General features: G+C 35.0%; 2 protein-coding genes and 1 long non-coding RNA gene across 4 annotated transcripts; 2 read left to right on the forward strand and 1 right to left on the reverse strand.

Moving 5' to 3' along the window:
- Positions 1 to 1,347: 1,347 nt before the first annotated feature.
- Positions 1,348 to 3,311, reverse strand: LOC144420979 (uncharacterized). The gene is made up of 2 exons (XR_013474834.1): positions 2,706 to 3,311; positions 1,348 to 2,418 (listed from the first exon to the last, which is right to left on the reverse strand). It is a non-coding gene; the product is annotated as an uncharacterized LOC144420979 (long non-coding RNA).
- Positions 3,312 to 7,993: 4,682 nt separating this feature from the next.
- On the forward strand, positions 7,994 to 11,988 carry LOC120342820 (uncharacterized). Its single transcript, XM_039411806.2, has 6 exons — positions 7,994 to 8,226; positions 8,634 to 8,794; positions 9,251 to 9,322; positions 9,647 to 9,848; positions 10,343 to 10,454; positions 11,841 to 11,988. Exons 2-6 carry the CDS (start codon positions 8,637 to 8,639, stop codon positions 11,852 to 11,854), a joined length of 558 nt encoding a protein of 185 aa, XP_039267740.2. The 5' UTR covers positions 7,994 to 8,226; positions 8,634 to 8,636; the 3' UTR covers positions 11,855 to 11,988.
- Positions 11,989 to 13,384: 1,396 nt separating this feature from the next.
- LOC120342791 (uncharacterized) lies at positions 13,385 to 22,553 on the forward strand. 2 transcript variants are annotated; one of them, XM_039411772.2, is made up of 7 exons: positions 13,385 to 13,560; positions 14,139 to 14,346; positions 14,997 to 15,118; positions 19,072 to 19,479; positions 20,986 to 21,070; positions 21,218 to 21,299; positions 21,542 to 22,553. In XM_039411772.2, exons 1-7 carry the CDS (start codon positions 13,491 to 13,493, stop codon positions 21,965 to 21,967), a joined length of 1,401 nt encoding a protein of 466 aa, XP_039267706.2. In that variant the 5' UTR covers positions 13,385 to 13,490; the 3' UTR covers positions 21,968 to 22,553. The 2 variants fall into 2 exon arrangements, with proteins under 2 accessions (XP_039267706.2, XP_039267707.2); XM_039411773.2 differs by having other exon boundaries at positions 15,000 to 15,118.
- Positions 22,554 to 23,612: the final 1,059 nt, after the last annotated feature.

The following is a 23,612-nucleotide window of genomic DNA, read 5'->3' on the forward strand; positions in this document are numbered from 1 at the left end:
TAACGATTTTTTTTTAAATTGAAAATATGGCATACGTTGTGTATTGGTTTATTTATTTTTCAAAGTGAACACTGAATACATACAATGGGATGTTTGCAGTTCCTTATCTGGAGCTACTCTTGGAATACGTTGTTGTGTTTTGGGAAGCAGTCAAATTTTACTTTCGACATTTAGTAGGTTGGTCTTTGATTTGGAAGAAAATGGATTTTGAGGGAAAAGAAGAACTTATTTTGCCAGCCCAGTAAAATACATTTGAAATACTTTTCTTCTATATTATTTTCATAGATTCTGTAAGCTAACGTACAAAATCAAAAATATGCAATTTTTGCGGACTCCTTGAAAATGCATTGTGTCCAATCACCCAGATTGAGTAACATCCGGCTGAGTATAACACTGCTATAGTAGAATTAACAGTACGTAGTGAAACAAAATGAAACTCTACTCTACACATTCCCCTATTCATGGCTTGATAATATACCTGTGGTTTAATATTACCATGCGAAAATTAAAATGGCGATCATTCTCAGAGCCAAATAGATTTGAATGGTTTGGATAATTAAAAGTCAACAAATTACTTGTCGATCCCAACATATTTTTTAAGCCATAAATCATTTGTATCGTCGGGTACAGCTTTCTAAATAATATAGAAAAATATAATTCAAAGTTTATTTTTTATATTAAAAATAGTAAGGGCGTATATATACACTCCTTACCTATGACGCAGGTTGTTGTAATTTCCTTTATAAAGTATTAAATGAAAACCACTACCCCTCTAAAACGTGCCTAATTAACCTTGCGAATAAGTTTATTTTGTGTGTGCTGCATTCTGTTGAAAGGAAGGGCATTCTTGTATATTAGATTCTTGTGTTTTTTTTCCTCTTCATTAAAGCCAATTACAGAACCTAATATTGAGAAAAGCGGTGTTATTGGAGCCATATTATGGGTTATTTTTTCGCAAATTTCAACTATTCGCTTGGAATCAATCTAATAAAAAATAGATCAAAGATATTGGTGAATGTGGGGCAATATTAAAGTTGTATGAAATAGTACAATATTTCCCGGATAACAACTGTTTGTTGGTTCGAACTAATTTAACATCTCGTTGATAGGGGTGAGTACCTCCGAGAACCGAATTGACTTTTTTTATGTATAATATGCTTTAACTCTTCAAGCCCCAAGGTCAAATTCGAAAAAACCCACCTATACCTGCAATAATCCCCTAAATATGCTATGTTTTCAATTCGAACTCAAACGTCAACTACTGACCCTATAAACACGCATTCGGTAGCGTCTGAAAGAGGTAAACGAGTCCTATATTGCACTCCCTTTCATTTTTACCACATTCCAACCGACTCGCCGAATATGTAGGTCAAACTAATCGATGTTTTCACTCTTAGTAAATATTGGCGAAAATTGATCAAAATCGAGTGACCTTGAAAACGAAATACTCACAAAAAAACTATAAACGCCACGACCACCAAAGTTGGAGGCCAGAAACTACAAGCTATTGCGAATCTAGGAAAATTATCCCTTCCTGTCTAACCCATAAATTACTATTCATAAAGAGCATATGAAAATACACAAAAAATGAATTTTTTTTGTGGTCTCGGATGAAAAACAACAACTCAAACGAAAGGAAAGAACCAAACAGTGATAACAAATGATGAAAGAAATGAATTAAACAGTGATGATATATATATACAATGCATAAAATATAACAAGGATGATTTTAGAAAAAAGTGATATCCATCAAAACAGTGTATACAAAAAGACTAAAAAAAACAGTGTGGGAATAATCGCATCGAAAAATGTTTATATACAATGAGTGAAGAATAAATGAAAAAGAATGAATAAAAACACTGATACCCTGGCAATATAACATGACCAATATAACGTGACCATCTTCTTTTTACTGGTCTGGGATTAGGATAGGATTTTACATATTTATCCCGGGGGAGAGGAAAGCCGATAAGACGGCTTATCCATATGGCGAACCACGGCCTCTCGTCCGGTTACCATTCCAAGTCGGGTATGGGATTAGTTTTACTGTATTGTTTGTTTTCGGAAGCATGGACTTGGTGGTGGAGGAAGCCGTAACCGACCAGCGGTTACGTGAACCACCCAACGACGGCGAGGAGTCCAGAAATCCTCTCGCACATAACCATCCCTGCATGGGATTCGAACCTGCGAACCCACGCAGAGTAGTTAGAGGTGCGGTGGCGAGCGTATTCCTAACGCTTAGCCCGTTGAGCCACACCGCCGCGTCTGCCTCTCCTTGAACGAGTCGTGCTTGTGGACGCAGACGAGGTACTTGGCATATCTGAACTGCCAGAACTGGAGAATTGCCTTATAAATATTGGAGTTGTTGATTCATCAGAAGAGGACGAAATGTCTTCCAACTCCCACTCATCTCCAGAGCTGTAAAGGAACAATTCTAATCAATCATACTGCACATCTGCTGACTTATATTTGAATATAGATATCAAGAACAGATTTATATGATATATAGGGCCAATATCTTCATTATAAGTGACTGCTTGCAATTTTAATCAGTCGACTTTCCTCTCCCCCCAGGATAAAAAAGTAAATCCTATTCCTATTCTAATATTGTAATTTACAGTGTCAACAGCAGAATGAATATAAACTAAGCCTTCTGTCAAGACTGTTGAAAAAAAACTAACAGGAAGTATATCAAAGTCACTTACCTCTCACCAAAATCACTTTCCACTTCGATTCCAGTAGATAATTCCATATTAAATTTCAAAAGACAATGCCGCTACGCTAACAGTTATCAAGCCAACATTCATAAAAGAGGTCGTCTTTGTTTACAAGCAGTATTTACAAGCAAAACGGCGTGTTCCCAGCGCCTAAATCGACTATATCACAAACAAATCACCATAGAAAATCGTCATTTTTCAAAAACATTGGGAGCACTAACATATCACGTGATGGCTTGATGCCTTTTTCTCGTTATCATAGCGTTGTAGACGAGACGGTCTTTGTTTACAAGCTGTATTTACAAGCAAAACGGCGTGTTCCCAGCGCCTAAATCGACTATATCACGAACAAATCACCATAGAAAATCGTCATTTTTCAAAAACTTTGGGAGCACTAAACAATCACATGATGACCTGATGCCTTTTTCTCGTTATCATGCGTTGTAGAGACGTAACGTCAGAATCGATTGATACCAAAACCAGGTCACACAGAAGCGTTGAACCGAAACAGTGAACCCGGAAAGCGGAAGGGATATATCGCCGGCTGGTTCGTTACCACGGCCACTAGGAGGCGATAATTCGCTGGCCGGGGCTTGAAGAGTTAAATCAGATTTCTTTGAACAAAACTTGCTAATATTTAATAACAAATCGAATGCATAGATTTGAATAATTGTTTTTATGCGACGTTCGAGTAAAGCTGATTGAATAGTCATTTTGACAGATTGATATTGTATCAACTTATCTAAAGTAATGATCATACTGCCGGGTTTCATACTGCAGTTTGACATAATATTAATCTGTATTACCGACTTTCCTATTTTCCGAATAACCATGTTTAATTACTAGAGGCATTTGGCAGTTGGGATTCAAAATAAATAAAGCAGGTCTTTACCTGTCTATGGAAGTGTGAACTACAACATGATTTTGAAGCTCACGAAAAAAGAATTAAGTTTGTAGTATCATCATAAACATTGCTGCTGGAGTATTTCTCAGGTGTTGAAGATCACGGAATGTTGCTATCAATTTCCGCTTATTTTGCTTTGGTGATGTATTGAACGCATATTTATGATCATGCGCAATGTTTTGCGTTGTTTGAACTTCGCTTTTAACCATAGATCTTTTCGTAGCGTAAGACCAGAAAGATGCAAATAACAATAGTGTTGAAATATACGAACATTCATGATCACCCCATGTAAAATAGTAAACCTGTGCTTCATGTAATTCAACGCTCTGGATTAATCAATAGGTCAAACTGAAATGTCAACTGTGTGTATATTTGATAACACATGCTAAGTCATACGCCCCTTCGGTGGGATCTGATGGTAATCTATCGTAACAACTATGCAGTTCTTATTAAAACTTTGCAGACTATACGAATTTGACATTTCGTAAAATCAGCGTTATTATTACTGTTGCCATGACTTTTATGTTTTCAACAGACCGAAGACAAACTAAACAGACGGACACCACCATTAAGTCGTTTTAGAAGTCGCCCTTTCAAGTCTTTAAGGCGCGTTGACCTATGATACACAGTTGGTTAAACAAAGCTATTTTTGCTACTTCATCGCTCATTCTGATAATCTTCAGATGCCATTTTCACGAACCCAATATAGAGGGGTGGGTCATTGTTTACCAAAAATGAGGCTGATGTGTCGGAAATTTCATAGGATTTCGTGTCGACCCAACCCTATTGTGAACTCAGTCAGTTTATCAAGTTTCTCTGAACCCTTTCTAAACAAAAATGATACGCTATAAATCAAAAAGTCCAAAGGCAAAAAAACACTATCAAAGGATATCTTGACAAATGTGATACATCTGAAAAGACCCAAATTGAAAATTGGTTTATCTATCCAGTTGTAGTGATGTCCCTATCGGCTGGCGTGCAAAACAGAGCCTTCAAACATGCACTATCTTTTATACTTCATTACGTCGTTGAAGTCAGCACTAACTTACTTTATAAGCTTTAGTCACGCAAAAGTCAAGCATATAAATAAAATACAAATGTATCAGCATCGTTCATTCAAATCGCAAATAAACAACTTCCTGGAGTTGGTGAGTTGACACCAGTGAACACTTTGAATCATACATTCACTTAAATCTCTAATCATCCTATACATATGAGAGGTTAAGGCAGATAATTACGAAAGTTGGGTACACTTATTAAATTTTTGCGTGTGGAGAACATGCTTTTTTAATTCAATACCTACGCATTTACATTTACCTACCTGCATTTGTTATCAAAATTTGAAAGTCATGTCGGTATTTTTTGTTGAAAATGGTGATGAAATGATAACGTTTCTCTAGTCAGAATATATGGCCTTTAGACAATGACTTCTGCGTTTCACCCACCACAATGCGTCATACACGGCTGTGGTTTTTGGTCAGGTCGGTGACGTTGTCTTTAAAATATCATAAGTGAATCACAATAAAATAGTTCTGGCAGCCAAAACAAGCGGCATTTACTAGCAATGCCATAAGTCATAGGCGTATAAAAAAGGTGGGAACAGAAAGAATGAAGAAAACTTAAGTATTTCAGAAACAATTAATAACCATTTTATCGAGTGTCACGCATTTTATAGCACTAGTTAAGCTCTTACATATATATATAATGTTCTTTCATTGACTTCGAATCATTTGCATTAGTTATCGGCAAAATCAGCCAGAAACGCATTATATTTGAAATACGAATTTTTGCCAAAGCATCAACCCTTTTCTGCACACGGAACAGCCGTGCCAAGCTTTACCGAAACATTTCACAACGTAAGAATTACAGGCGATAATGTTCCCCACAAAAGAATGCAACCTAGACTACTTATGCAAAACTCCAGAACATATTATGCTCGCATTACAAACGTTCCAGATGTTAGAAACAATTCTCAAACCTGCGTCAATTTAAAAGCATATGTCAGCGTAACATTCATTGTAAAGTTACCCTGAAGCATTTTTTGTGAAATATTTCAATTGCTAATTGTTGGTAAAATAGGTGCATTGTTTATTGAAAATATATTGTGAGTACAGTTTTGTGTAGTATAATTTGTTATAATGCGCTAAATAATGAATATTGAAGCATATTGATATCCAATATTTTGTTATTCCCTTCAAAAATTGTCCCTTGCAAAAAATGAAAATACTACATACATTTTTTGGCGATTTTTAATATTAATAAATGCTTTTCCCAACATCCCCGTCCTTGATTATTTCTGTAACAGTGATCAATCAGCGATAAGTTAACGTTGGTATAACAATTACAATTTGTGCAGACCCTCAAATAGTTTCTTAACACCGTCAGATATTCAGCCATAGCTGTGAACATTGGTTCGTTTTTGTGGTTTAGCTGCAATTCATCGGTTTTAATTGTTAGCTATAAACCAAACAACTTAACGTATACTGTGCATTTTAATCATAATTCCAAGAATTTATTTGTAGTTACATCAACTGTAAATGCAGCAGAAAAACAAAGAATTTCAGGCCTTATAAAGGGATAAGCATCTTAAACCGAACCTTCTATGTTACATGTCAACGGTTTTCTAAAATATACATGCGATGTGTTCTGATATAAATTTTGAAAATGCATTGGCGCGTGAGATTTTGTATATCCAACAGGTTTCACAATTCATCCACATGCATATTATTATTTGCGATGCATGAAATGCCGTTATACCAAAGAGCTGGAATTTATTGTAGTATATATAGAAAGTAGGCTACTGTTCAAATGTGAACCCGAAAGTCCAATGACTTATCGCAATTCCGAGTCGCAGTTCTTACCACTTCATGCCACGAACAAACCGCGGCAGATCTTGCCATGGTTTTATAGCGCTATTCAGTAAGCAGTATTACCGGTATATTCACAAAGTCAAGTACCAGATTTTAGTTTATCATGCAGAATTATATGTACTTGAACCTGAAACCTAACCCCAAATCCATCAAAACTGTATCCATACGGAAAATGTTCCAACTTACCCAATATTTGTCACCATCAGGGGCAGCCCTGCCATTACAGCCGACATGCCTTGGTTAAGGCAGCAAAATCATACTCGCCATTGGTTTTCAATTTGCTGCCGTGGTACCGGCATCTCGCCATTGGTTTGTGGCAGCTAAAAAGTCAGTCGCGGTTTAGCCATGGCGGTCACGGTTTGGAAATCCCGCCATAGTTTTGCGGCAGCTTCAGACCCCACAAAATACTTGAAACTGCCTTTGGCAATTCCGGAAGCCTGTTGCAGCGATGCGAATTCGCGATTAAGTGTGCTGGCCAAGTCTGTAAAATCCTCAAAAGATGTATGATGCCACACAATAGGTTTGATAGTCTGATGGCGCTAGTAAAGGACTTTATTTCCCAGTAGGAATACACAGATTGTAACAGATATAATACAAAGCAACAAACGTGGACGACGATCAGTCAAGAAGAGAGAAGGGTAGCTAAAAACGAGGTCAGGGGGACAGAGGAACTCGACGTCAATTATTAAGAATATTCAAATCCGACACATTCGGAAATATATCAGTTGGGTGACCGTACATTTGAACCCATGTACATTTGAACCCATGCGTATATCCACGGGTTCAATCTATATGCGGGTGCTAAAACCCATGCGTTAGGGTTAGTATGGGTTTAACTATCCGTGAAACAAAAAAAATTCCATAGGTGCAATAGCATACAGGTGCAATTGTCATGGGTTCAAATGTACGTGGGTTCAAATGTAATGGAACCATCAGTTGAAATCACAGCTCCGACTTCGCACACGACAATGCAAAGAAATTGACCAATAAAAAAGGCAATTCCAGTCTCGTCACACTATGCCACTTACAATGAAATCCGATTATTTGATCATTCAAAATCTCCGAATCAAATTTGCAAATCACGTCCTGTCGCCGTAAGTTCACATCGGTACCGGTAAGCCATAGCAGTGCAGTGAGTACTGGCTTTGCTGAAAAGATTGCGGGCTTGTCTGGAGTGAGGCTACGTGGATGCGCAATATTCCTGGAGATACATTGAGCCCCACAGGACTACGAAAAACCGATTTATTCCCCAACAACAGTTAGAAAAATGTCAGAAACGGGAATTTAGCAAATCGATATGTACACTTCGTTTATTTAATATAAGATCAGTGAATCTTTTGGATAATTGCGCGCTAAATACTTATACCGGAGGTGTAACCTAAAATTAAAATTCACACCCTGATGTTTTTAAAATACAAAACCATCAATGCACGTTAAAGACAAACGTTAAAGACAAGAAAACGTTAAAGACAAGTCACAAGCTTTTTAACAATACCCCTATGGTTTGTTTCACCATACGCGTTTCGTAACATCTTGTGAACAATGTTACATTTTATGTTTGCTTATACAATCCATGAAGGACAAAGTGTGAAATACGTCAAAACAAAAGCCACATGCTTGTTAGCATATGCTACTTTGGAACACGATATAACGTATATAAGAGACATACACATGCATTGATGAAAACCTTATCCCCCTGGAGTATTGTCACGAGTCTGAACAGGTGTACGCGAACGTAAGTGATAATTTATCTATGTATTGATATATTTTAGAGAAGTCGAAATGAAGAATAAATATCTCTTACTAAATTGTGATAAAATAAGCAAGCATAAGATTTATTTAAACCGTTTGGGGCTATTTTGCTATTAGCGATAAAACTATTTGTAACTTATGGAAATGTGTTATGCATTTTACTCACGATATGTTACTGGTATATAGGCCACTTCCGGGTGATTCAAATACAATTATATTAAGATAAGCTATTAAAGTGTGGTGTCACACCTCCACATTACGGGTACCTAACATAAAACTTGTCAGTGTTTTTTGGGAGAAAAAAAAAACACAGCGTGATTCTACAAAAATATAATTATTTACATATACCTACGTCATGGCAAAATTTTCATTTTCATATTGGATTGATAGGAAATGCGTCCCAAGTTTTTTGTTGTCTGTTTGGCGGTACTGATTATTCAGTTGCATTCAAGTGAGGCATTCTTTGGAAAAGTCGGTAAAGCTATCGGCAAAGGATTCAAAACTGCTAAAAATGTTGTATCGAAGGGATACGAAGCATACACCGGGAAAAAGTAAGTTTAACATATTTTAACAGTAAAATAATACCTCTCATGATTCAAGCATCTTAGCATATAGATATAAAAAAAAAACGTTAACGACAGAAAAAAGGTATCTACAATCCTTTGTTTACTACTTGGTAATTTAAGATGCATGCATGCAGGAATTCCAGCACATATCGAATTTCAATGAAACAATACTTGACAACACACAAAGTGTCTTAAATGGGCTTAGGAAAAGCAATCATGCGTCATTAACAATAATGATAATTACCTTTAATAAAAACCATCAATCATTGCAAATTGTATATATATATATGTTAAGGCAATCAATCAAAATACCGCAAAGTCGAAACGAACTTTAAAAGCATCGTCGTTATCTTTTAAAATTAACTACTCGATTTCTCATTAGTTGTTTTGAGTTGACAAAATAAAATATTATGGAACTAAATAACTAATATATTTTATCAGATTGACGTTGGGAAATGCGATTGGTACGGGAATGCAACTTGCCGAGGGCAAGGTCCCAGCTCCAGCACCAGGGTAGGTTATATATAACTTATATATCCTTATAAGGTCGCTTTATGCGTATGAAGCAATTTGTCCTGTAATATATTGCGAGGAAAATATATCAAATTGACTGAACAACAATTAAATATTCGTTTTAGTCCCTTCAATTTTCTGTATCATCTTTTTGAAAGCGAGACGTTAACCTGAAACGGCCGAACACAGAATCATCTAATTTTTTAAAATACATGAGTGTTATAAGAAAAGTATGTTGTAGCGGTAATAAGTAATAGCACCCGCTTTTCAAACCCAAACCTGTTTCGGCACACGGTTGTCAATAACATTATTTTTATATTGTAGAGCTGCTGGAAAAATCATCTCAGCCGGCGCCGACTTGTTGAAGAAGAAGAAGAAGACCAACAACGAGCAAGAACAATCAACACAAGATCAGAAAAATGAAAAGAAGAAACAAAAAAAGAAGAGAAGAAAAAACAAGAAGAAAAACAATTCGAGAGATAACGAAGCTGAATTATCAGACTATATGCGTGCCATGGAAGAAAACGTAGGATGTTCTTTTTATACATTTTGATGCTTCATTCTAATGTACTGTATTCATCGTAGCTTACTCCATACATACAAAACTAGCTAATTTCTCGGCATTACCAACAGTTTACTTTAAACAATAAAACCTCAAAATAACAGTCTGATAAAGATAAATTCTGTTTTGAATGTGTCATTATAGTTGATAACAAAAAGTAACATTCAATGCAGAATGTTCTGATAACTATGCACAGCACAAGATTTGTTTCATGGCGTAAGCATGCAATTTACCAGACCGATAATCGGAGAAATAATTTCATTATTGCAATAATATCCTCCACGTATATATATAAGAAAATGAGTTACTTTACGTCAAAGTTGCTGGATCCGCTAATTCATGCTACAGAATTCATATATATACTGCTCAACTTCGTACATTTGGTACACTGTTTATACTACACGCAGTTTTATTCTATTTTTTGGATTTTATTCGACATCGAAGTTATAATATTACAGAACATAGATCTTGACTCGGTGAAAGATGCCGAAAAGATAGTGAATTCAGTTGATCAATCAATGACAGACCAGCCAGATGAAAGTTTCGGGATCAGTGAACTCATGAAATCGGGTAAGTGCATAAATGCCAAACACTATTATCGTGAATGATTCAAGTGATTGCACACTAACAAATATATATTTCTGTAACGTTTCGATTAACCAAAATCAAATTTTCTCGGATATACATAATTCAAAGTTACAGAAATATATTTGTGTTATTATGCAGCAAGATTCTTGATAGTTATCTTCACACTTGCTACCGCATCCTTGATTTATATTCGTACGAATCTAGCGGCGCAAAACCATATAAGGGGATAAGTAATTGGTCCCGCAGAAACGCAATTGATAGCACTTGTATTATACATAAGAAAAATTACGGCACAGTACTTGTTCAGAGAGATATTTTTTGCATTTTGATGTACAAGCAGCCTGTATAGCAAAACCATGTCCCTCTAGTTCAGAGTTTCTTAATCTGGGTTCGACCGAACCCCTGTGATAGCCTACTAATTATGCAAAAATAACAAAAGTTCATCGCAGATATTCAAACTTAAACGTTCAACTAATAAATCAGCTTAGCTGTGAGCATAGCTTCGCTCAGATATAAGTTTAGTGGACCTGCAGTTTCTTACACCTTAGATTTTAGTACATTTCATTGAATGCTCAAATCTTGTGTGTACTCATCTGTGATAGCATTTTCAGATGTTTTCTGCTTATGGTTTTGAAATATCTTAAGTTGTTATGACAAATCAAGGAATTTTTAGATGAATATGTGCGTGACTAATAAAATTTATCTCGGTTTTACGGATAAATCGAGAACTGGCAGTAGGCTAAATGTACATAAATAAATGAAAAATCAGAGCGTGTTTGAATTTCACCAGCTAGGTGATTAATTTGCGACAAAGGATACATCATTGCAGCGCTTTGCTTGAAATCATCATCATTCGTTACGGACAACCTCGATCAATATGGCGCCGAGGCATATCCTATCTCTATTTCCGTAAAATAAAACGTGTTTATCCGCATTTCATTGCAGTTTGAAATTTGAGAAAAGAATGACTTGAACTATGAAAGGTTTTTGAAGCATATTATCATCTGTTATATTTTTTAAGTTGCTATTTTTTTTTTGTATCAGTTTTCGCTTTTTCACACGCATAACTTATTATACAAAATAAAACATCTGCTTACCCTGTCGCCGACCCTATTGTGACAAAACAATGAATATTTCCAAACGGGGTATTGTTAGCTAAGGTCACGCCACAATGTTCATTTTCCATAAACTTGCACGAAATTAGCTTCCCCTTTATGAAGTTTGAATTGGGCTCCTAATTTTAACCGTTCACTGCGATGGGGTTCGACGGGAGACTGCAGAATAGCGGAAGGGTTCGGCAAGCTCGTAAAGGTTAAGAACCACTGCTCTAGTTTGTATACAATATGTTAGAATGTTTTTGTTTTACAGAAAACGGAAACTGAATACTGAAATTCGGCAAAAGATTCAATCTTCAACATGGATACATTGAACTCAACCAAGAAAAATTAAAATTAGTAAAATTTCTTCTCGAAATATATTTCTAAAAAAAAAATATATGATATGAAAAAACACGAAAATAAATAATATTTGATTCAATAATTTGACTAATCATCTTGCGTTCAGATTTTAAGAGGGTACTACTCAGATTTTAAGAGCGGACAACCGCAAAAGAGTTTTGTACAGACAAATGTGATTGTGGTTAGATTTAAAGATTATATTTTATGTGAAGAGAAATGCTTCTATAAAGGTTAAGAAGTCGCGTTCTCGATTCGACCTTAAAAAAGTGGAAGAATAACGTTATTTTATCATTTCAAATCAATGTCAACATAAACTTCATCATGTGATAATTGCGGAATGAAAAAGCGATACTCAGTTCACCTTTGATAAATTTTATTGCAGCGACCAAGTTCTGAATTGTGGCAGTGTTCGCATACTGCTTGTCTTTACTTGCCCGAGTCAAGAGCTCAGCATATAACTTGACATGAGATTAAGTAGGTATGTCGACCAAACCTGAATTCTTAAGTAGTATATTTTTCTAAACCTCAGCTCTTCAAGTATTTAGAGCAGAAACAGGAAAACATAAACGTAGAGTGATTTCCGTAGCTTATAAACAGGAATAGGGTCTTTGAATTTAAATGTTTTTAAGTCTATTTCACTTCTCTATATATATAGAATTAAATGTAATCATGACTTGTGAACATGCTCATATTTTTCTTTCATTTAACATGAAGCGTTAAAAATGTAACGCCTTGAAATATTGGTTGCTGATGTTAAATATTATTTAATCATTGTGTATTTGGCACATAACAAGCTCTTTGTTCAACGTAATAAACTGTGGTCGTAGTGTGTTGCGGTCTAACATATCGTTGCTTTGGCATGGGATTACCGCAATAATCCAGATTATTTATGGTCGAGTGCTACTAGCAACGTGTCGGAGAATTTCCTTCAAGTTTTAGAAAATAAGATCACAAACAATCAATTCGGTGTCAAATGAAATATATTGATACAGACAAACGTAGGATTTTTGAAGTTGACCTAATTTATTCAAAGAAATATGGTTCAATAGGACAAATAAAACTTGATAAACAATACTCTGCCTCTCATACATGAAATTCAGCATTCATAAATTTTGCCTTGACAATGATCAATATTTATTCCGAATGACGCCAATGATAAATGTAATAAACCACATGTAAATGTGGCGAAAAAAAAACATCACCACGCGCTTTTTATATCTCACTAATACCGATCGTTGATATTGCTGAATCTAGGGCGTTTCGCCTATCGGAATGAAAGTAAATCAAATCATATCCATTATGTTAACCCAAATGTTTAAATATCATAATACCATTTACTGTTAAATGCAAGCAAAAGTTTAATGAACTATTTATAGAGTGTGCGAAATTTTTACTGAAACGCCTCAACTGCCCCGAGCTAATACTTGATAGTATAAAGCACGAACGCCTGTCAGTCAACATAGATGGAATTATTGATCGGTAAGACATTTGAGCCTATGATGTTTGATAATAACAAACATATTTAAAAAAAAGTACGTTTTTAGTTTCAGTAAAATCTTATATGAAAAACAGCATGAGAACGACATTAGTAATATTTTGTATATTAGCCAGTTTGGCTATGCTGGCCACAGGTGAGTGATTTATTTGGATTTTCAATATTTACGTTTTTTTTTAATGTGGGTTTTCGAAACACCATATGTGAAGTTTCCATTTAATTTTTGTGACGTGTGTACGCTGAAACATTTTTAACAATATAAATTTATGTCTGAATAGCAGAAATACATGGCGATAACCACGTGTTAAATTCGACCCTTTACTGTTGTGAGAAATGTTGCAATAAGGTTTGACATAAGATGCTAATGTTATATGGTTAAAGATTTTGTATTATATATCATTTGGTGGATATGAAAAATGTATAGTTTTTCGCGCTTTACTCACCATTGGACATCTTAGAAAATTCTTTGGTCTTTCATCTTTGGTAACAATATCACAACTGAAATCATTTTGCGGTTGTTTTAAGCTGAACTCGTTCATCCCGATGTTACAATGATAACATACCGCATACTGCAAAACAGAGTAAACGAATCTATGGATATGAATCTAACTTTTTTGTTCCGAATTAAGCTAGGATTAAAGAATGATTCCAGGCTCATACTATAATTGAATTACAAAATTAATACAGTAGCTCAAAAATTTCATTCTGTCAAAGGTTGTCACAGAGGGAAAAAAATAAAGCCCAGGCGTCGTCAACGCAATCTGTTTTCTCTCGAAGAAGATGAGAATCGACAAATAATTGAATTCTTCTCAGATTGCCTTTCAAGAGTAATGTCAAGACGACGAAAATCGATCCCAACTATTGTTAAGTTTACTGTATTAGACACAAAGTGGTTTGCTGAAGGCGATTTGCTTTATTGTAGGTAAGCAGTTGATCTTGCTATAAAGACGTATTAATTATCTGATCCCTGAATGCCAAGAATTACAATAGACTTTGACAATCGGTCAACTATATATATTTCGTAGGAAAGATAAGAAACATGATCACAAAGAAAGAATACACTCGATACGTGTATTTAAAATGGTTGCTTGTATTTTGTATTGCAACACATTGAGTTTCTTTTTTGCCTCCGTGTCCAAGAAAACACTAATTCAATTTGCTTCAGACTGGGAACAAATCCAAACTAGACGCAATATGTCCACCCACATACAATCCCAAGCAATTCAATGTATGCGTTTATGTCAACGTACCTGTATGTAGTGCTTAGAAATAATACACCCAATGGAATATGTAGGAATTTAATAGCTAACCTGGAAAACCACCTATTAGTGTGAATCAATATATAATTTTGTGAATCAAACTTTTCATCTTGTTCGACTGAGATCTTTTTTCGATTCCGAGAAATATAGCAGACATGACTGGCAACCTTTGTAACAGCGCAAAGATATTTAATTAAATAATGAATTCTATTTAAAGCTCTTATTTAAATATTATTTCCTCTTCGTGCATACGTTTTACTTTGCTGACTTTGTTGTTGTTTAATAATTTTAACATATAAATACATATTTCTAGTAGAAACAAAGACACCAAGGACTGTTGGAAAAATATGATCACGTTCCTCATTGACAGAAAATCGGAGTACTACTTTCCCGCAAGATATTGTGTCAAAAATTATGCTAATAAAAATTTGTCAGGTACGTTAAAGATTATGAAGAGTACAAAATTGAATAGAACAGATAACTAATTATTGATTAAATCAGTGGTTTAAACCATTTTGGACGAGCGGACCTCCAAGAAACATTCCAAAAGCCCGAGGAACCCCCGTGCAAAAGTTTATTTGTCTTTTATACCTGACTTGTATAAACTATAAATGTATACAAAAGCAAGCCTAATACTGGCAAAACAAAATGATCTTTGAAGGGTGGCAAGTTCAATATCAGCCTCAAACAAAATATCTATTTGAACTATATTTAAACAATATACATATCGCCACGCTAATAACCGAATTGCGTAAGTCATTTTTAGCAGTTTTGAAAAAAACGTAAAAAATTCCTAATGATATTGTTATGCCATTGAGAGTCAATAATTTGCCATGGTTCAATTTTTTGATCGTAGCCGGAATTAAGTTAATTTGTATGACGCAGTTAAGTTACGTCATAATAGCGCACTGTGACTTAGGCAGAAACGTGTCTATGACTTGGGGACATACGCAATTTTGCAACTTTACTATATGCACCAGTCCTGAAAACTAAACATTCCAAAAACGAATGTAATTCTCAGTATCTACAATGTCTAATCCCCAAAACAGCTAATCAGTTTCAATTACATTATTTTTTATGTTTAAAAATATATTTTCCATCAATATATATAACACCGTTCTGCACACCCACCGAAATAAGACTAAGATTAAATATAAAGAATAAAACAGCAATGCACCCAATATAAAAGCCACTCAAGGTGAACTGGACTCGGACAGTGAATATCACAAGTGCACGCCTTCCTATACTGTAGTATAAATTCAAATTAATACGCGCCAAGCTAGTATCCGAGATGCAAAAACTCGAAAATACTTAGCAGAGGTTATTTTGCCCTTGTGACGTCACAATAGTCCTGCGGTAACAATGATAATTTATTATGACGAAACAATTGCAAAAATGTGCATGTCATAGTAAATTCCCATTTTTATCGGTTTCGGAATTCTTATTAGCGTGACAAATATAAATATGAACTCTGGGAATTAAATGGAGACTTGTGGGACCTCTGTACTGTGCTGACGGAACCGCACTGGTCGCTGCAGAACCCGGATTGAAAACTACTGGTTTAAAGTAAATCAATTGAATATATTTTTACTCAAATTGTTGGATACCGAGCAAACCGCTACAATTTCATTTGTTGAAAATGATACACAATGTAAATTGACTGGTGGGGATGTTGATTGATATCATGATCACATGCCCTGTAGTATAGAATATTTCATTGGTTGTGATGAGAAATATGTTTTTAATTTTTTCGTAGTTTTAGAATTAGATATTAAAAGTAAAGTTGTACCCTTTCAATTTCATTTTTGATTTCCCCCTGACACACTGAAAAAGAATTTGCAGGCTTGTCGATGGGAATGGGATTCCCATGGAAAACGTCCCATGGGATGGGATAGCACACATTTGTATTTCCCATGGGATACGTAGGACACGAAAACCGTATGATTTTCGGGGAAATGATGGTAAAACATTTCGTTATGAACTTCGTGCCCATATATTTAAGCATAGCTCTCTTGTTAATTATAAAGAGCAAAATATATTCAGCATTAACAATATACTTCGTGAAGGGGCTGATGGACACATGTATAATAGTTATGAATATAAAGCAGGGGTCACCAAACTACGGCCCGCGGGCCGGATCCGGCCCGCGGCGTCCTTTTATCCGGCCCGCAATAACACGCAAAAATTGCTAAATATTTTTTCAAGAGAGATTTTCCCGTGCATCGTTTTCCTTGTTTAATTCGTAACATTGGCCAATCAGCAAGATGCAAAAACGTGACGTATTAATAGGTCTTTTCGCTTCCGCTCAGACACTTTTTTCACTCTGATAGATTTTCAGTCGTGGTTGTAAACAATATTTCGTTTTTGCGACTTTAAATGCTATTCGTTAGTTTTTGGTTGTGATTCGGAAATTGAAGTATGAATCAAATAAGTCAATCATCATTTGCGTCCTTAGGAGTTGTAGTTTTAATAGTAGTAAGGAAAAATTAGTCTAGGAATAGCTGTGACATAATAGGATAAAATTCTCTACCGGTACGCAACGTTTTCTGAGAAAAATGCACTTGTACACTCGTAGCGCGTGCTTTCGACGAAACTGTTTACGTTTCTTGTGCTAAAATAAACATCGAATGTGCATTTTGCGCTAACAGTACTGTAATCCCTCGCGAACTGCTCCAATTCCACAAGTCACACTAACTCCGATATAAATAAAAACTGCGTCAGTGGATAGATCTGAGTGAAAATAAGAATTGATAAGAATTGTAATAAATAGGAAAAAAGAACACATATAATTCACTAATATTTCGATGTGCGTCACATCTATGGAATATTGAGACTATTTCTGGATTTTATTCTGGCAACGGTCATTGACACCGCCGAAAGATCGTCACAAATAAACGCTGGAGTTTTTGTGCATGATAGTTTGACAGTGGTTCATTGTGAGTACTATTTAACGATGTTCTGATTGTGCAAACTTCATAAAAATTGGTAAGTATCAAATTAGGAAAGAAATTCACACGTACATATAAAAGTTATTGGTGTCCATAGACAATATCATTAATTTGCACTACATATAACTGGAGCGTAATTTTTAAAAGCGTCGAATGTTGGGAAATTTATGCGCTAATGAAAAAAATCAAATACCGGATAATAGATGTTTATTTTATCTAAATTATGTCAAAATTTTTCGGAATTCTAAGCTACAGCAAGCAGTCCGTAGTCGTTTTTATGAGCGGTTTTCTAACACTGCATAAGGGTACTTAGCAGACATGATGCGTACATTTTTGGCGCGAAAAAGCGGATTTTGAAAATTCCTAATTCACGACAGAAACGTTTTGATACCAGCTAAACTCAGGATAGTTGTTTAGATATTGAAATCTTTCATATTTGTTTTCCTAGGATGTTCCTGATTGCGATATAGATAGAATTTGAATCAAGTCTTCAGAAATGTATAAGATATATTGTTGAATGGATTTCCCAATTTTTGTGAATTTATTATATTGCATTGACAAGAATATTCATCCGGCCCGTTTCAACACAGTTTGAGTCATACCCGGCCCGCGGTCAAAAAAGTTTGGTGACCCCTGATATAAAGTTAACAAAGTCCGTAAATTTTGTTGTTTAGCATATCTCTTCGTACATGTGGTCCTATTTAGTAGACGCTAAACCTAATTTTACTAATTTTTATTCAATTGTATTCCAATGGGAATCCCATGGGATGCGATGGGACAGGCATACTTGCTGTGGGATGGGAATGTTACAGAAAAATATGTCCCATGGACAAGCCTGAGTATTTGCGTACATAATGTTTGATTATATCATTTTCGACCTCCTGAAGTATGCGCACCAAGATGGCGCACAACCTGAACTCAGGTTGTGTACCAGGTTAGGTTTCAGGTTATGCGACATCTTGGTGCGCATACTTCAGGAGCACCATCAATTTCTATTATACTCTTTCCATTTACACTTCCATTTTCTACTTTGACGCACAAACGCACTCGTCGATATTGACCAAAATTCGTCTGAAAATTGCTTATGTTTACCACATATTTTCAAATACCTTATTTTCAACGTATTATAATGATAAATAATTTACATCACCCTCATATAATAAGGAGCACAAAGTCAGTGATAAAGATACTTCGACACGTATTCTCATAGAATGCTTATTGCAGTACATACGACAAGTTCACAAGTTCGAAAATTTACTGATGTCCTAGTTTCATAAATGAATGCTTTCAAAAAAAGGTTTTTAATATGCTTTCTGTATAATCCGATAGCTATCCATTGTCCAAAATTGCACAGTTGTAATTACAAATTGAGTATCATTATTGGAAATTCATATTAATATTATAGTGGTTATAAAATTATGAATAATTTATTTATTTCAGGTCGAGGTAAAAGAAGCATACAAAGTGATTTTTATACTCTTCTCGGCATTGAGAGCAACTTTAAAAAGTTTTTAACTTTTATATTTGAGAATCAAAACAATGATTTGTATGACTTAGACGATCCATACAACGACATAAATTTAATAACGGATTTTCGACTTGCTCACCCGTTCCTCCTAAGTCCTCGCACTACTACATCAACAACCATCCCAACTTCAACATTTAAAACTACGACGATGCCAAGCACAACCATTAAGCAAACATTTGCAGCAGTGGAGGAAAAAAGTAAGAGAATAAATAGGGTTTCTCAGCGTAATGCCCAAGTATCTGCAACTTTAGACGAAGCTGCTGCTGATGATTGCGCAGATTTTACGAAGTATTATCAATGCACAAAGCAAACTGAAAGAAGTAAGTTTATTTTTGAAGAAGTCTATTTTTAGTCCGAATGAAGTGAGGAATTAAATTTGAAAAAGTCAAGTATGCTATCAGGATATATGTTGAATCTAGAACAAAAATATGTCACCAGACCATTTTGAAACAACATGCATCCTATGCACCGAAAAGATTCATATTTGTTGACACAATATTCAGAGCATTAAATGTCACTATTCCATTATTTGAATGATATGTGTGTTCTATCTGGAGATGAACAAAGAAAACTGAAACACCGAGTAATGTAATATAAGATTAAGACAAAATTGCGACAACAGCTTTGATGCATTCATATTTGTTGTAATATCAAATCTTAGTAATATTGATTATTCCTCTGTGCAATAAAATATGACAAAAGAAATGAATGCAAAACAAAATGTAACTCCAAAGGCGCATTACATTATTGACTTTTTTGACGAAACTTTTTCAAGTTATTTATGTCAAGTAAATATGAATATGGATTGAAACACAAAATATTATCGTCGATGATTTTGAAAAAATGAAGAAATTACGGAACAAGTAGCAACCTCATTTATTTTTTTCTTGACATAATGATGTATTTGAAAGCAGAATGAAATGCCAAAATGGCCAAGTTTATCAAAAGAAGGCATATTTGATAAAAAGTATACATATCTTGAATTGGTTTAATTTATCATTCGGTCTCATCGTGCAATTTTATATGCAAATCTGAGCCATCGGTTTACGTTGTACTGTTTAAATCGAATCAAAGAAGGTTTTTGTTATTTGTTGCAGTGTACGTTGATTCATTGCCGTTAGTAAATACGCCTTTGCAAAGAAAGCGTTTATCGTTGACTTTTTGAATGTGAATATTTTTTAGCGGAGATAAAAATCTTGATGACTCAACCCGATAACACCGCCATTTTATCAAAACAATTTTTCCAGTTGAACAAACAACTATTTTTTTGCTCAAGTAACAGTGAATTTTTATGCTGAAATGACGCAACTATTTTTGTCGCATTAAATAAATGTTCTGAAATGATTAATCAATTGTTTTTAGACAATCTCGAAATCCTTACAGATACAATCACATCAAAATTATATACCTATAGCTTACTTAACATTTGTGAACACGAATGAAAGGAACAAGAAAAATGATATTTTACCATTTTTCTCAACTTTTTTATTTCCGATTTGTTTAGTCTCGTATGTTTAGGATTCTAAGCGCCATTCCACAAGCACAACTATGTATCTCGCAGAAGACTATTCTAGATTGTTTTCCAGATCAAGTCGTGTGACAAAATATCCCAATATTCTGAACATTTGCAATTTTTCGAGCTTACATCTGATCAAATCTTTAGAACACTTTCATTTGGATTCTAATCGACATCGAATTATTGTGTCTGTAACTCGGTTTCAAAAATACTTATTACGATATTCAAATCCTAGACCCCAGGAAATCAGTCAGTTTTCAAAAAATATGATATATTGCATTTATTTTTACTCAATATCATTTATCTCAAGGGACTTCTCGAACTCAACTTGAGCGAAGTGAAGACGAACTGAAGTCAATCTTATCCTTTGTGTGGGAAGATTTCTCGCGTTGCAGGTAAACTAATATTTTTCGTAAGCGATTTCCATTTGATCTCGTTCACATATGTTATAATTAAACCAGTCGACAAGAACTAGATTATAAACACTAATATATACGTATACCATAGACATTTAAACATTTTATTTATTTTTTTTTCAATAGCAATAACTTCGGTTTGCCTAGAAATTCCCGAGAGATGAAAGACAGAAGATGTGTTGTTCACAGCCACGGAGAAAATCAAATGGTAATCAAGGGGTTTTCCACAATTTTTAAATATATATACATTGTCATTTTATATACTCATATATATATATATATATTGTCTTATACTTCTACTGTACATTGAGTCCTGCTGTGGATTCTCCCTTTGCAATCGACAACGTAAATAATTTCTTAGGCCTATGGCTGTGTTTTTCTACGTAATATTGCAATATATCTCGAATATATTATTTATGGGTTGTTTTAGATAGTGTGCTTTTATTACAGGACGGTCAATGCATTTCTAACATCATACTGGACAAAATAGTAATTCCGAGTTCTCCTTTAATGCCCATTTTAAGAACATGCAAACGTGCCAATGAGCCCACTTCATTCGCTCGTGCATTGAACGCCACTTTTCCAATATTGCAAAAATTTAAAGCCGAATTCTGCAACGGAACGTGGACTGAATGGTATAACACATTCCACCCAGAAGGAACCACGGGAGATTTTGAAACACTCTGGAAGATACGATTGCTGAATATTGATGACGTCTGTCCTACACCCACGTCTATCGACATTAGATTCGCGGATGGAAAACCATTGGAAATAGTAACTGATCTATTAGAAATATCTAAAAATGGCTTGTGCTGCGAAAACTCAAGGCAGAGTGACGGAATATGCAACGATTATGCTGTTAGATTTTGTTGTTGAATTGTTTGTGTATTTACAGTATTTATATATGCTTGAAGGATATTTGAGACAACGAAATTCACTGTGCGAACGTGACGATTTACAATAGCTTTATAAATTGTGCTTTGCTGGAGTTTGCATTTCACTATTTGACAATCAAGCTACTTTGTAATATCTCCAAAAATGGAACCCTTTTGTTCAAGCCATACTTTTAAAAATGTTACTCGTCCAGCCTAGAAGGAAGACTAGCTTACTGATTTGAACATTATATATATATCATTGCTTCTAAACTGTGAAAATGTTATTGCCACAACAATACTCTTTGCTGCGGTTGTATTCAGAATATCTAATGTAAGGTAAGGTTGGAAAACGTGTCTAACACTCTGAATAAATATAACGACCGAACTTATTCGAATACTAATTTCGAATACCATCACTGAATTGGCGTACTATCATATATATCGCAGTAAAAATCTTGTATATATTGCATGACGACAGTTCCATACCATTGGGTGTTGGGACATAGAATATTTTCGTAATTAAATATTCCATACCATATTTATAACGAAGGATTAAATGAAAAAATTATTTAAGCAGAAAATAAATAAAAATTTTCGATAGCATATTTCGGTGTGTAAAAGTGAGTTGGATATTTTGTGGGCAATTGGGAGACCACTAAAAATAAAAACAATACAGTGGTTTCGACGTGGCCAATGGAACGGAATAGCGATGCTCAAATATATAGACACGTAGTAGTACGGTTATGCAATCTATCACAGTAGACTACCGTGCCGGTACGGCAGGTCTCACGACGAATGCGAAGCCAAAGCGTACCGCGAACTTCACGACTGGCGCAAATGTATACGCCACAAGGTGCGCAATTTTTTTATGACGCCATCGCACATGACGTTTTAAAACAAATGAGAGAAAGAAAAGGAATACCAACAAGATGATCAACAACATAATGTGAAAGCGATTCATGGATCCATTTCGTGTCCGAAAAACTTGAACCAGATGAGCTACAAAAATTTATATCACCACTGAGTACAGACGTCAGTGAGGAGATAAAGAATGTAAACATATGAAACTTTAAAAATGATGATTTCTCCAAAATCAGCGAATGAACGAGGCATTGCATTAATGTTTGACATGATAGTCAAGCAATCATAATCTTATATGTTTAAATAGTTACAGTTTGGATATGTTACTGCGTTTTCGAATTTGAGCGTTTTTTTCAAATCTTTTTGGCACGTTAAATTTAATGAATGTGGTGAATTTTGCAGTAACAAAAAAGTTATTGCTATTTATCACAAATCAATAATTTAAAAACGGACCTCTTGAAGTATGCGCACCAAGATGTTGCACAACCTGAACCCTAACCTGGTACACAATCTGAGTTCATGGAAATTTTTCTTTCTAGGTTCTTCCTGCAGCTGAGATTTTGGAAATGTCTGAATTTGAAGCAACTGCCAAGTATTGCAAACTGTAGATTCCCTTTCTTGGCATATGCAGCAGCACTACTGACGTGGCCTCCCTAACAACGGAAATCTACTCCCTCTGAAACATCTGGAGACAAAAGACTGCAGTGGATCAGCCAAAATTTCATAAATTATTTTACACACTGGAAGTCAACAACAGGTGATTAGCCCAATGATTTTTTGACAAA

Source organism: Styela clava, chromosome 3 (genome assembly GCF_964204865.1).
Source record: "Styela clava chromosome 3, kaStyClav1.hap1.2, whole genome shotgun sequence".
Taxonomy (NCBI): Eukaryota; Metazoa; Chordata; class Ascidiacea; order Stolidobranchia; family Styelidae; genus Styela; species Styela clava.

Coding starts and splice junctions, on each gene's coding strand:
- LOC120342820 (XM_039411806.2), top strand. CDS start 8,637: ATGCGTCCCAAGTTTTTTGTTGTCTGTTTGGCGGTACTGATTATTCAG. Junction 8,795..9,250: donor GAAGCATACACCGGGAAAAA/GTAAGTTTAACA, acceptor ATATTTTATCAG/ATTGACGTTGGGAAATGCGA. Junction 9,849..10,342: donor TGCGTGCCATGGAAGAAAAC/GTAGGATGTTCT, acceptor ATAATATTACAG/AACATAGATCTTGACTCGGT.
- LOC120342791 (XM_039411772.2), top strand. CDS start 13,491: ATGAAAAACAGCATGAGAACGACATTAGTAATATTTTGTATATTAGCC. Junction 13,561..14,138: donor TTTGGCTATGCTGGCCACAG/GTGAGTGATTTA, acceptor ATTCTGTCAAAG/GTTGTCACAGAGGGAAAAAA. Junction 15,119..19,071: donor TGCTAATAAAAATTTGTCAG/GTACGTTAAAGA, acceptor TATTTATTTCAG/GTCGAGGTAAAAGAAGCATA.